This window comes from Erythrolamprus reginae, chromosome Z (assembly GCF_031021105.1).
Source record: "Erythrolamprus reginae isolate rEryReg1 chromosome Z, rEryReg1.hap1, whole genome shotgun sequence".
In the NCBI taxonomy this organism is placed as follows: domain Eukaryota; kingdom Metazoa; phylum Chordata; class Lepidosauria; order Squamata; family Dipsadidae; genus Erythrolamprus; species Erythrolamprus reginae.
In genome coordinates, this window is record NC_091963.1 from 6,316,195 (window position 1) to 6,331,131 (window position 14,937).

General features: G+C 39.3%; 1 protein-coding gene across 1 annotated transcript in view; it reads right to left on the bottom strand.

Moving 5' to 3' along the window:
* CRHR2 (corticotropin releasing hormone receptor 2) overlaps window positions 1-14,937 on the bottom strand; it is a 115,748-nt gene that overhangs the window by 54,607 nt on the left and 46,204 nt on the right. The window contains exon 3 of the mRNA XM_070729516.1: window positions 1,773-1,858. Within this exon, the coding sequence (XP_070585617.1) occupies window positions 1,773-1,858 (86 nt within the window). The remainder of the gene's footprint in view (window positions 1-1,772; window positions 1,859-14,937) is intronic.

Genomic DNA, 14,937 nt, shown 5'->3' on the forward strand with positions numbered 1-14,937 from the left:
TATACCCCAAGGAGGAAGTTTATATTTACTTTTGGCCTTCAGAAAGGAGGATGGGGATCAATTCTTTAAAATGGACACACTGTGTAATTGTTCAGTTTACTTTTCATCCTTCCCTTCTATGAGATGCAGGCAACATGTGCAGGATGCTTGGTGCAGCCATATGTTTACCTGTGTGATGCTTGCAAAATATTTCATTTATTTATTTATTTATATTTTATTTATTTTTTCAAACAATTATAGTATAATTTGTACAAATTAAACATTAGATAAGTAATGATAAAAAGTAACAAAAGAAGACAATAGGACAGGGACGGTAGGCACAATGGTGCACTTATGCACGCCCCTTACAGACCTCTTAGAAAGGAGGAGAGATCAACTGTAGATAGTCTAAGGTTAAAGATTTTGGGGTTAGGAGTAGAAACCACAGAATCAGGTAGTGCATTCCAGGCGTTGATTACTCTGTTGCTGAAGTCGTACTTTTTGCAGTCAAGTTTGGAGCGGTTGTCATTTAGTTTAAATCGATTTTGTGCTCGTGTGTTGTTGCGGTTGAAGGTGAAGTTGTTGTTAAGAGGTAGGACATTTTGGTTTATGATTTTATGAACTATAATTAAGTCGGAACGGAGACGACGGAGTTGTGAGCTGTCTAAACCAAGAATTTCAAGTCTGGCGGAGTAAGGTATTTTGTTGTGAGAAGAGGAGCGAATGACTCTTCTTGTGAAATATTTCTGGACTCCCTCAATTGTGTGGATGTCAGATATGCAACGTGGGTTCCATACACTTTGAACACTGACTCTGCAACTAACCACTTTGCAGATTTTTGACCCTCTTTCTAGATGCACCTGTCCGGATATACAGAGCTACGCAGGAGGACTTTGTAAGATACTACAATATAATGTGGCAATTAAGGAACCAGATAAATGATGAACACATATTTGTAGGAAACGGTAGTAAATAGTTTTACTCTTCAGTGCAAAATATATTCTGCCTCAGTCTTCTATATACAGGAACTTTACTTTAGCTATATTCAGCTTACTAACAAGTAGATACTAAACCAATCCAGGTTTCAAGTAGATACTAAACCAATCTGGGTTTCTTCGTATCAATGCTACAGCTCTGCTCAATATTTAACTAACGCTCAAACTGCTACAGCCAGCCAACAACCACCACCACTAACAGCAGCGATATTGGTATAGTTCAGGTGTAGGCAAAGTTGGCTCTTCTATGACATGTGGACTTCAACTCCCAGAATTCTTGAGCTAGCATGATTGGTTCAGGAATTCTGGGAGTTGAAGTCCATAAGTCATAGAAGAGCCAACTTTGCCTACGCCTGGAGTTGATTTGCATCTTGTAATGCTCTGGACCAATCAGGTTGCAGTGTATACCCTATGACAGTGTTTCCCAACCTTGGGCACTTGAAGATATTTGGACTTCAACCCCCAGAATTCCTCAGCCAGCATTTCTGGCTGGGGAATTCTGGGGGTTGAAGTCCAGATATCTTCAAATGGCCAAGGTTGGGAAACACTGCCCTATGACTCAGCATTAACATGCTTACATTCTGTTTTTACCTTATATGATAATGTAGTGAAATATCACCTAGGATTGCTAATCCTGACAGCACCTGCTTAGAAACTGTAGGGGGAAAATGTGAAGATGGATGGATGTGATCAGGCGATCAAAAGGGGCAAGGCTTTGATCCACCTTGATGTTTCTGAACCCGCCTGCAAACATCCCTGATCCCTCCACCCAGAAAAACCAACCAAAGATCAAGGTACCTCTTCGTCGAGAATCGGTTCACACTGCGTGTAATTAACTTTGAAAGCCCAGGTCCCGTTTTCCAGGCATTCTCGATAGGCATTTCCTAAGGGGAAGAAAGGGACATCAACAGAGACATTGAGCCAAACTTCCAAACAAAAAGCATTAACAATATCAAAAATCACACTATCAGCAGCATATAAAGAAAACTACTATAAGCTTTTCTATAGATGGTATATTCCACCGGCAAGACTAGCGAAGATTTATTCAATATTACGAGATACAAACTGGAAATGCAAAAAGGGAAAAGGGCACCTTTTTTTGCATGTGGTGGTCATGTTCCAAAATACAAAAAACTTGGCAAACAATTCATAGATGGCTTATAGAAATTACCAAAGAAGAAATAGCATACACCCCAGAAAGTATGTTACTAGGAATTTGGAAGAGACATTATTCTAAACAAACACTTCTTCTCATAACCCATATAAATACGGCAACTAGAATAGCGACAGCGCAAATGTGGAAAAACGAACAGATTCCAACAGAAAATGTAATAATAGATAAAGTATAATGTGTAGAAATGGATGAAATTACAAATTCAATCAAGGGAAATAAAATTAATGAACCGAAACGAACATGGTACAAATGGCATGAATGGATTCAAAAGAGAACTTAAAAATAATACAATACAAAGTATCAGTACAAACAAAACAGATAATAGATACCTTGCAAATGTCTTTCTTTTTTATTACTATATGGAAAAAGTAACATATTAATGAAACAAATAAATAAACGTACAATGTGTAATATTGAATGTAAGATGCAAAAGGATTAATGATATACACAAAAGGTAACAAAGCTGGATTATGATCTGTAAAAATGATTAAATCATGTGATAAATACTTGTGAAAACAATAAAGAAACTTTGGGGAAAAAAAGCATTAACCCAACTCTGTCTTAAAAGGAAAAATGAAAAGGATAAAAGCCTGAAATATAGAAACCAGCCCTGATTTCACTCAGAACCTTTGCTAAGCAGCTGCAAATATGACAAAAACTATAGTTTTCTGCCGAGACCATTGATCACATGTTATAATCCTCTCCTGAGACATTGATTCGGAAAATTATAATTTTCTGCCGAGACATTGATGTGCCAGGACTAAGGGATGTGGAAGCAGCAAAGGTCCTTGAGCCGTGCTGTCATGTTTGTAAAGATATTGCTTGACTTACAACCAGAAATTGGGATCTGCATTCCCGCTGGTAAGCAAGATGGGTGCTAAGTGAACCATGAATTATTTTATTACCTTTTTACCATGGTTGTTAAGTGGGTCACACTGTCATTAGGTGAAACTCAACCCCGACAAGACGGAGTGGCTGTGGGTTTTGCCTCCCAAGGACAATTCCATCTGTCCATCCATTACCCTGGGGAGGGGATTATTGCCCCCCTCGGAGAAGGTCCGCAACTTGGGCGTCCTCCTCGATCAACAGCTAACATTGGAACATCATCTTTCGGCTGTGGCGAGGGGGGCTTTTGCCCAGGTTCGCCTGGTGCACCAGTTGTGGCCCTATTTGGACCGAGAGTCACTGCTCACAGTCGCTCATGCCCTAATCACTTCGAGGTTCGATTACTGCAACGCTCTCTACATGCGGCTACCTTTGAAAAGTGTTCGGAAACTTTAGATCGTGCAGAATGCAGCCACGAGAGCTATTGTGGGGCTACATAGGTTATTCCACATCTCTCCAACACTCCGTGGCCTGCACTGGCTGCCAATCAGTTTCCGGTCACAATTCAAAGTGTTCGAAATGACCTATAAAGCCCTACATGGCAACGGACCAGAATACCGTCTTCTGCCGCACGAATCCTAGCGGCCAATAAGGTCCCACAGAGTTGGCCTTCTCCGGGTCCCATCAACTAAACAATGTCATCTGGCGGGCCCCAGGGGAAGAGCCTTCTCTGTGGTGGCCCCGGCCCTCTGGAATCAACTTCTCCCAGAGATCAGAACTTCCCCCACCCTTCCTTGTCTTTCATAAATTGCTTAAGACCCACCTATATCACCAGGCATGGGGGAATTGAGACATCTCCCCCAGGCTTATATATTTTTTATATATGGTATGCCAGTGCTGTATGGTTTTTTAAATGTTGGGTTTTTATATGTTTTCTTTTAAATATTAGATTTGTCACATTGTACATTGTTTTATTATTATTGTGAGCCACCCCGAGTCTGCAGAGATGGGCGGCATACAAATCTACTAAATTATTATTATTATTATTATTATTATTATTATTATTATTATTATTAATTATTATACAGCTCCCTATTTTCAGAAGCTGCCTGGCAAGCTTGCAATTGGCATTCACATGGCCTCAGGATGCTGAAACTGTCAAAAATGCAACTAGTTGCCAAGTACCCAGATTTTGATCTTGTGATTGTGGGGATATTGTGATGGTCAGAATAGAATAGAATAGAATAGATTTATTAGATTTGTATGCCACCCCTCTCTGAAGACTCGGGGCAGCTCACAACAACAGCAATACAATATACAAAGTACAAATCCAATATAAGTTAAAAATATAAGTTAAAAAACAAATTTAAAACCCATAAATATTAAAAAACGATCATTACTACACAATCACATCATTCTTATATATTACAGTCAGAAAAAGGTGGTGCTGGGGGGAAAAGATAGTTATTCCCCCCATGCCTGGTGACATAGATAGGTCTTCAACATCTTGCGGAAGGCGGGAAGAGTAGGGATAATTCGAATCTCCAGGGGGAGTTGATTCCAGAGGGCCGGGGCTGCCACAGAGAAGGCTCTTCCCCTGGGTTCCGCCAAATAGAATAGAATTATTTTATTGACCAAGTGTGATTGGACACACAAGGAATTTGTCTTTGGTGCAGATGCTCTCAGTGTACATAAAAGAAAAGATACATTTGTCAAGAGTCATGAGGTACAACACTTAATGATTGTCATGGGAGACAAATAAGCAATGAGGAAACAATCAATATTAATAAAAACCTTAAGGATACAAGCAACAAGTTACAGTCATAAGTGGGAGGAAATGGGTGATAGGAATGATGAGAAAAAACTAGTAGTAATAGTAGTGCAGACTTAGAGTCTACAGAGAGGGGCGGCATACAAATCTAATAAATAAATAAATAAATAGTTTGACAGTGTTGAGGGAATTATTTGCTTAGCAGAGTGATGGTGTTTGGGAAGTACAAATGCTCATTGTAAGTCTTTTTTTAATGTAAGTTCAAACAGTTGGTAAATGTAAATTCAAGGGCCCGTTGTAAGTCACTCTTTCCAGTGCCATTGTAACTTGAATTGTTACAAGCACCAGGGAACCCATCAGAGATGCAGTTCGAGGAACATATATAAATCACTTTTTTTGAATGGTCATTAAACAGCTGGTTGTAAGTCAAGAAATACCGGCATTACAACTTAGAGACTAGGGGTGACATGATAGCAGTGTTCCACTATCTTAGGGGCTGCCACAGAAGGTCAAGTTACTCTCCAAAGCACCTGAGGGTAGGACAAGAAGCAATGGAAGCAATGAAAAAATATGAAGTATTGTAAATAGATATGTAAATAACAATGTATGAAATTTGGAGGTAGATAGGTATAAAAATGATATGATGTTTAAAGCCAAAAAAAAAATTGCAAAAAAACTTGTTTCAGTACAGAAAGAGACTTACAGAATACACAAACACTCACTCACTCACTCACACACACACACACACACACACACACGCACAAAAGCATAAAATTATGATAATCACGACATTTTAAAAAATTGAATCATATCAATTGTTCCAATTGTTTAACCCATTTCTAAGTGACAGGACTTTTCTTCCGATCTAAGAAATTAATTTTTAAGTATCCAGCCCCCTCACATTATTTTGCCAGCAAAATGAATAAGCCATGAATCCATTTCCTCAGTGATGAATATATTCATGTTGAAGGCAGACTATTAGACTAAATCTAATTTTTATGATGATTCAACCAGATTCAGACAAGAAGGAGGTGGATTTTTCTTGAGAACAGAAAATAAATGATTTATTTTCTCCACTGAGGGTGGAATGGAGGTGAAGTAGAAATGGATGCTTATACAAAAGGGAAAAAAATATTAGATTGGTAGACATATCTTCAAATACAGGATACATTCCAAAAAAATCAAGACAGACAGGGGTTCCAAATGGAAAAGAACAGCCTAGATACTCATGGGAACAGATGGAAAATTAATTGGTAAAATTTACACATTTTTAATTAATTATGAAACAGAAGAGGAATAGTTAAGGAAAACATGATAAGTTGGGCAAAGAATTTTGGATATCCGATTGAATTAGACAAATGAGAAAGACTATGGTCTTTCAACTTAATATTAACCGCTCCAAACTTGACTGTAAAAAATATGACTTCAGTAACCGAGTTGTCGAAGCATGGAACTCATTACCGGACTCCATAGTATCATCCCCAAACCCCCAACACTTTATTTATTTATTTATTTATTCAATTTTTATGCCGCCCTTCTCCTTAGACTCAGGGCGGCTTACAACATGTTAGCAATAGCACTTTTTTTAACAGAGCTAGGCTATTGCCCCCACAATCCGGGTTCTCATTTTACCCACCTCGTAAGGATGGAAGGCTGAGTCAACCTTGAGCCTTTACCCTTAGATTATCCACGGTTGACCTCTCCAGATTCCTAAGAGGTCAGTAAGGGGCGAGTACAAGTGCCCTAGAATGCCTTCCGTCCCCTGTCCTATTACTCTCCTATATCTCCTATACCTTTATTCTATTCCTATATCTCTTCTATTCTTTCATTGATATGTTCTATTACTATACCTTCTTTTCTATTCTTTCTTAGTTAGATACTATGAGTATCTCCTCTATAACTTTCATCATGTATTTTACTATGTGTATATAGATATATACCCACTAAAACCCTCATTGTGTTTAGGGAAAACCAAGGTAAGATGTTCTACCGATGGCATCTGTCACCTAAGATAATACCAAAAATGTTTCTGAACATATTAGCTAGGTGCTAGAAATGCAAAGGAGAAAACAGATCATTTTATCATCTATGGTGGATGTGTCCAAAAACAAGAACTGATTGGAACATGATAGAGAAATGGCTGAAAGAAATTATAAAGGAGGAAATTGAGGAAAAAAACAGATTTTTTTCTGTTAGGGATTTTCAATAAAATGCATAAAAAAGAAATTAAATATTTGATTATCCACATTTTAACGGTGGCAAGGATAATCTATGCCCAGTTATGGAAAAGTGAAGACACGTCAAAAGAAGAAAATAACCCAAAGTCCTGGAATGTGCCAAAATGGACAGGTTGACAAAGAAATTAGAAAGGAAAGAGGACTCAGACTATTACAGGGTATGGGATAAATTTTATAATTGGCTAAAAAAGAGAACTGTGTGTCTTTTGTGTTTGACTTATATGTGTGTTTTGTTTTAAATAAAATAATAATATGTAATAATAGTAGGAGGGTTATCCGGAAATAAGATTACAAGGCACATAGTTCTCACGGGGAATGTTTGTGGGGGAAGTTGGTGTTACTATTGTGTAGCGGGAAGCCAGTGGAAGAGAACGAGCAATGCCATTTTCACCCTTCCAGAGGCTCAAGGAAAACCCCCGGAGCCCACGGAGAGCAAAAAGTTTATTATTCATAACAATTTATTATCTATAACAATAATCCTGTCTCGATTATTGCAATGTACTTTACATGGGGCTACCCTTGGAAAGTGTTCGGAGAATATAAATAATCCAGAATACAGCTTCAAGAGTTGTTATGGGTATGCCTCAGTAGACTCATATAACACCTATGCTCTGCAAGCTGCACTGGCTTCCTATCAGTCTCCGGGCACAATTCAAGGAGTTGGTTATTACCTATAAGACCACCTCTTGCTACAAACCTCCCAGAGACCAATAAGAACACACAGAGTTGGCCTCCTCCAGGTCCCATCGTCTAAGCAATGCAAATCTGTGGGACTGCAGGGGAGAGCCTTCTCTGTGGCTGCCCCGGCTCTATGGAACCAATTACCCCCGATGTCCGTACTCCTCCCACCCTACTGGCCTTCCGTAAGGCCACAAAGACCTGGCTCTACCAGCAGGCCTAGGGACCATGAATTGTACATCTTTGGTGGCCAAACTGTATGAATGGTGTGTATGCATGTGACTATGTCTTTTTATAATAAATGGGCTTTATCATGTAGTTAGTTTTATATATTATATTCAACTTCTCTTATTGCTTTGTATCTTGTGTATTTGTATTATTATTTTGTAAGCCCTGAATCCTTTGGGATTGGGCGGCATAGAAGTCGAATAAATAAATAAATAAATTTTCTTGTGTATACAAATATAAAGAATTAACTTTTTACTTAACCTAGTTAGAATGTAAATGGTTAATAGGTGACACATACCGGTCACAATTCAAAGTGTTGGTTATGACCTATAAAGTCCTTCATGGCATTGGACCAGAATAACTCCGGGACCGTTTTCTGCCACACGAATCCCAGCGACCGGTTAGGTCCCACAGAGTTGGCCTTCTCTGGGTCCCATCAACTAAACAATGTTGTTTGGCGGGACCCAGAGAAAGAGCCTTCCCTGTGGCAGCTCCGACCCTCTGGAACCAACTCCCCCCGGATATCAGGGTTGTCCCCACCCTCTTGCCTTTCGTAAGCTCTTTAAAACCCACCTCTGTCGTCAGATATTCCCTTCCCCCTAGGCTCAAAATTTATGCATGGTATGTCTGTTTGTATGATTGGTCTCTTAAATTGGAGTTTTTAAAATTACTTTTTATATTAGATTTGTTATATTTGTCTTTTTTACTGCTGTTAGCCGCCCCGATTCTGCGGAGAGGGGCAGCATACAAATCTAATAGATAGATAGATAGATAGATAGATAGATAGATAGATAGATAGATAGATAGATAGACAGACAGACAGACAGACAGACAGACAGACAGACAGACAGACAGACAGACAAATTCAGGCAAAATCCCATCAAGGTACAATTGCTAAATAAATAGAAGAGTATCTAATAAGTTTTTTCCTGAGACAAACAGAAGGGTTTGAATTACCTTAGATAAATGGAAGCTCAAATGGATAATTTTTTTATTTAAGCTAATCAAAGGAGTGGGTTGTAGGTTTGATCCTATCATATCCACAGAGGGCATTCCACATTCTTATAGACATACTGTAGATGGTTAACCCACATTTTACTCTTTTCCATAGATACACAGAGAGTAGAACAAATAACCTTTAGACTTAAATAAGACAGAAGGATGAGATGCTTTATGGACAAGATAGGTTTTCCGTATCGTTGGCAATAATCGACAATAATAATTATAATAACAATTGATTAGATTTGTGATAAACAATGTGATAAATCCAATACTTAAAAATATCTAAAAACCCCTATCATTAAAACCATACAACTCAGTCGTACCATACATAAACTATATTAGCCTGGGGATACCTCAGTAACCTACAGCCCACCTCAATAACCTCAATAACCTCCAGCCCACCCTCCCCTGCCGAGGTGTAAAAGGCCAACTAGGCCACACCCACCATGGCCACGCCCACCCAATAACCGGGCAGAGAACCCATTGCTAAAATTTTTGAAGCCCATCCCTAGAATTAGCTGTGTCTACAGCAGGTGGGAAATATTCTTGCTAGCCTGATTCCAGCAGTTAAAGGCCAGCAGTTTAAAGAAGGGATGAATCCCTGACGTAAATTTTAAATTACATATTCTGACATATTTCACATTGTAACATCTTAGGACAAATGAAATTATGATTGAGAGATGTAGGAGAAAAGAGCATCAGGACCTGAGGGCTATATGTCAATTATTTTCTGACCCCGGTTCATAGCTGGTCACCATAATTAAGATGAGATACGTTCTCAACTTTACTTATGCATAGTTACGAAAACAAGGCATTAAACCTTGTTTACTGGGGGAGGAAGCCAGAAAATGTCTTGCAGACTAACACTGCCCATTAAAAGCTTCTTTTCCATTCTAACGGCCTTGAAGGCTGTTGACCTCTAAGAGAAACAGCTGGTTCGAAGGAGTCTGGATGCAATCCAGCTGGACTTTCTCTAACTGCCTTGAGCATAATGAAAACTATTTTTTCATAAAAACATAATTTTAATAGCTTAGAGACCATTATAAATTCTATCATGCATAATCACAATATGGTTCCTTTCTTTGCATAGATAAACTTTTTTAATCTTTCTGCCTGTCTATTATCTATTATGTTTATTCGTCTTTCTTTAATTTCTATCATATCTGTCTGTCTGTCTGTCTGTCTGATCTATCTATCTATCAGATTTGTGCCTGTATAATACCGTTTTTATCGTTGTTGTGAGCCGCCCCGAGTCTTCGGAGAGGGGCGGCATACAAATCTAATAAATTATTATTATCTATCTATCTATCTATCTATCTATCTATCCATCCATCCATCCATCCACCCACCTATCTTCTATCCATCCATCTAATCTATCACCTGTCATCCATCTATCATCTATCTATCTATGTATCCATCCACCCACCCACCTATCTTCTATCCATCCATCTAATCTATCACCTGTCATCCATCTATCATCTATCTATCTATCTATCCGCCCCAAGTCTTCGGAGAGGGGCGGCATACAAATCTAATAAATAAAAATAAAATAAAATAAAATATCTATCTATCCATCTATCTATCTCATCTATCTATCTCATCTCTCATCTAATCTATAAGTCTATCTTTGATTTCTATCATGTCTGTCTGTCTCTTTTATAGTGTCTGTCTGTTTCTCTAATTCCTCTCTCTATCATGTCTGTCTATCTTTAACTTCTATCATATCTCTTTGTCTATCCATCCATTCATCCACCCATCCCTTATCTCTTATCATTCTCTCTCTGTCTCTCTTTCTATCTGCATTCTGTATTTATTATTTTTATAAACAACTCAACAACAACACCCACATAACAACAACCCTCTGAGGCAGGTTGGTCTGAGAGAGGGACTGACCTAGCCTCATCTTGCAGGCTTTTACATCGATAAATAAAGCTAGTCCTCAACTCACAACTCAAACAGGGACCAAATTTCAATCTCTAAGTAAGACAGTTGTTAAGTGAGTCATACTAGCTCTATAACTTTTTTGTTATGTTTGCAAAGTGAATCACTTACGTTTAATTTAATTTATTGTTGCCAAGTTGATAAGTGAATCAGGCAGTCATTAGGTGAATCAATCTTTCCCTATTGACTTTGCTTGTTGAAAGCCGGCTGGAAATGTCGCAAATTTTGATCACATGACCCTGGGATGGAAGCATCATAAATTCCCGCTGGTTGCCAAGCAACCAAATTTTGATCACATGATTGTGAAGATACTGCAATGGTCGTAAGAGTGAGGACTGGTCAAATGTCTTTCTTTTTTCAGTGCCATCAAAATCTTGCATGGTCCCTAAATGAATAATTGTGAGGATAAGATGAAGTTATTTTTTGTCAATTTTCAGCCAAAAGTCCATAAAGGGTTTCCAGGCTTTTTGAAGGTACAGTGGTACCTCTACTTAAGAACTTAATTCGTTCTGTGACCAGGTTCTTAAGTAGAAAAGTTTGTAAGAAGCAGCAATTTTTCCCATAGGAATCAATGTAAAAGCAAATAATGTGTGCAAACCCATTAGGAATGAAATAAAAGCTCTGAATTTGGATGGGGGGAGGACCTATGGACCTGCACCCATTGAACCGGTTCTGTGATGTCATTGTGACATCATCAGTGGTCCACTACCAGTTCGGGCAAATTAGTCCAAACCGGGAGGGACCCACCTCTGATCCAACCCCTGTAAAAATTAGCAGCCCGAAAGATTCCAGTTTCATTTTTATATAAGCTCTGCCATGGTGCCTGTTTTACAAGTAGGAAGTCCATCAATGGGGTTTGCCTTCTTCCTCCTGAGAAGACTAACGCGTGATAAATTATCAGGAGATGAATGTCCCAGTATTTGCATGACATTATCATGGAACGCATACGCTGCAAATTAACGACAACTCGAACCAGCCAATGGCCACCGATAAATCCCTTAGAGTGCTGTTCCAGCCTTTGCTTTCTGGCAGGTAATATTTTTCAACGTTGTCCGTTGCTCTCTGGCAGTTCCTCTGTTGGCTTTTCAAAAGGAGAAACTACTTTATGTCTCTAGTTTTGAAGTTCTTTGCTACCGAGGTCAGCTCCCATGTCTCTCCGGTGTTGAAGTCTATCTTGACATCCTCAAGGCCATTCTTTCCACGTTTATTAAGAGCTATTCTCGCAACCCCAAAACACATTAAGAATGCTGACCCATGTTTCCTCTCCGTGGAGGTAAAATCTTGACACGGTATTGAAGCTTATAGCTAAAGTTGCCTGCACTCACTTGTGCCCAAGTCAACTCCAGATTGGACTGTAGGCAGTCCTTGATTTACAATTGTTTGTTTACTGACCGTTCGAAGCTGAAACGCCACTGATAAAAGTAAGTTATGTCTATTTTTTACATTCACAACGGTTGCAGCATCCAGATATGACCATGTAATTAATAATAATAATAACAACAGAGTTGGAAGGGACCTTGGAGGTCTTCTAGTCCAAACCACTCCTTAAGCCCTAAATTACTTCAGACAAATGGTCATCTTCTTAAAAACTTACAATGTTGGAGCATTCACAACTTCTGGAGGCAAGCTGTTCCGCTGGTTAATTGTTCTCACTGTCAGGAAATTTCTCCATCGTTCTAAGTTACTTCTCTCCTTGTTTAGTTTCCACCCATTGCTTCTTGTTCTACCCTCAGGTGCTGCTCTGGATAATAGCTTGACTCCTTCTTTGTGACAACCCCTTGAGATATTGGAACACTATTATGTCTCCCCTGCTTCTTATTAAAATTATTAATAAGATTAATATTAAAATACAGATGTTCAGCAACTGGCTCAATATTTCCTTCTTGAGCAGGGGGTTGGACTAGAAGATCTCAAAGGTCCCTTCTAGCTCTGTTGTTCTATGTTGCTCAATCTGAAAAGTCCAAATCCTTTCTGTGTGCAGAAAACCCTTAACAAGTAGTAATCCAAAGCTTTGATCTCTTCTTAAGATCATTCTCCTCCTGTAATGACTCCTAAGAGGGTGCATTTTGTTTCTCTACCCAAACATCTTCAGTGACAAAAAGAAGGCGGAAGAAGTAATTCAATCAGCCCCCTTTGTTGGCTGCTGTTTTGTAATATGCAATTTATTCAACAGCATGAGCCAATTTGGGAACTTAATCTGTCTCCCGGAAGACAACCTATTGCTAAATCAAGTCCAGGTTTCCAACATTACGGCAATAAAATCAGCGTGCATGCCTTCTCTTTTCTACAAGGACTATCAGAACGGTTCTTCTCGATGGGCCAAACTCTGCCGAAATTGCCTGCGGGAATGAAAAAAGTGGGAGAGTTTTATTAATCTCTCCCTGAAAAAAACACCACCCTAATCAGTGTTTTTCAAACTTGGCAACTTTAAGCCTGGCTGGGGAATTCTGGGAATTGAAGTCCACCAGGGCATAAAATTGCCAAGGAGACCTTTAATCTAAACCAGTGTTTTTCAAAGTTGGCAACTGAAGACCTATGGCAATGATGGCGAACCTATGGCACAAGTGCCACAGGTGGTATGCGGAGCTATATTTGCTGGCATGTGAGCCGTTGCCCTAGCTCAGCTCCAGCGTGCAGGTGTATGCCCACCAGTTGATTTTTGGCTCACACAGAAGCTCTGGGAGGGCATTTTTGGCTTCCAGAGGACCTCCGGGGGGGATGGGGGGTGTTTTTACCCTCCTCCAGCTCCAGGGAAGCCTTTGGAGCCTGGGGAGGGTAAAACATGAGCCTACTGGGCCCACCAGAAGTTGGGAAACAGGCCGTTTCTGGCCTCCAGGGGGCAGGGGAAGCTATTTTAACCTTCCCCAGGCATTGAATTATGGCTATGGGTGCTCATGCATGCGCGACAGCACGCTCTCACACACTTTCGGCACCCGAACAAAAAAAGGTTCACCATCACTGACTTTTGGACTTCAATTTCCAGAATTCCCATGTTTGGCTGGGGAATTCTGGGAGTTGAAGTCCATAGGTCATCCAGCTGCCAAATTTCAGAAACTGGTTTGAATCAAGCACAAGCTACAAAGCGAGTTGTTTTTGCCTTAAAGGGAAAATCTATCTCCAGGAAGAGAGATGTTCTCAGCACAGAATTTGAGCAGAGAAAGCAAGACTTTGTGATTTTTGCAAACTGTTTTCTCAGCATGCAATTGACAGCTCGAGGTGTGCACGAAACCTGTATTTAGTAGCAGCCTATAATACTTGCACGATCAAATATAGTGTCTCTTCCGCTCTTCTTTATTTTATTTTTTTAAATATTTTTTTATTATTTTCAAATAAAAAGACAAAACATTACAAACAAACATGAAAAGGCCAGACAAAACACATAACATAAAAAGGAGCTACAATTGCTCTGCTCAGGATAGAAGTCTTAATACAAAAAGGAAAAACTATTTTAGGTTATATCAATTCAGAGAAATAAACTCATCTATTACAAAACTCTATCTAAGAACATTCCAGTATAATGCATTTAACTATTATTTTAACATCATTAAACAATGTGATATCATCAAGCATTTTTTTTTGTTCCACCAAATATAGAACCTCTGCCAAATTTTATAAAATTCTGATTCTTCTTCCCCTCTTCGTTGAAGAGGAAGTTTGAGATTTAAAGCTGCTATATTTAGCCAGCCACATTCTGGATGGAGAGGGCCATGGGTTTGAGAGAGGGATGAAAGAGTTCCCCTATGTTAGAACCAGGGGTGGATTTCCAATCCCGCCACTACCAGTGCTCTGCGCATGCTCTTCATTTCTCCTGCATGCGTGTCCTGTTGGGTTTCACCACTCTAACACATGCTTACACTGTCTTGTAGACACATCTTTACGGTCAGGTGACAAATTAACTGACTAGGTGTTCTGCCGGGCTCTCTGATAGGAGACTCCCAAAAATTCAAGGATACAAATTTCAGACACACACACACGTTTGAAAATTCAAAACAATGTTCTTTATCACAAAAGTCAAAATAAACTAAGCACTCTTTTTGTATTGCAAAGAGCACTCTTCCCAAAACAACCGGGTAGTCTGTACAATTTCCCTTAAGCAGTCATTAAGTA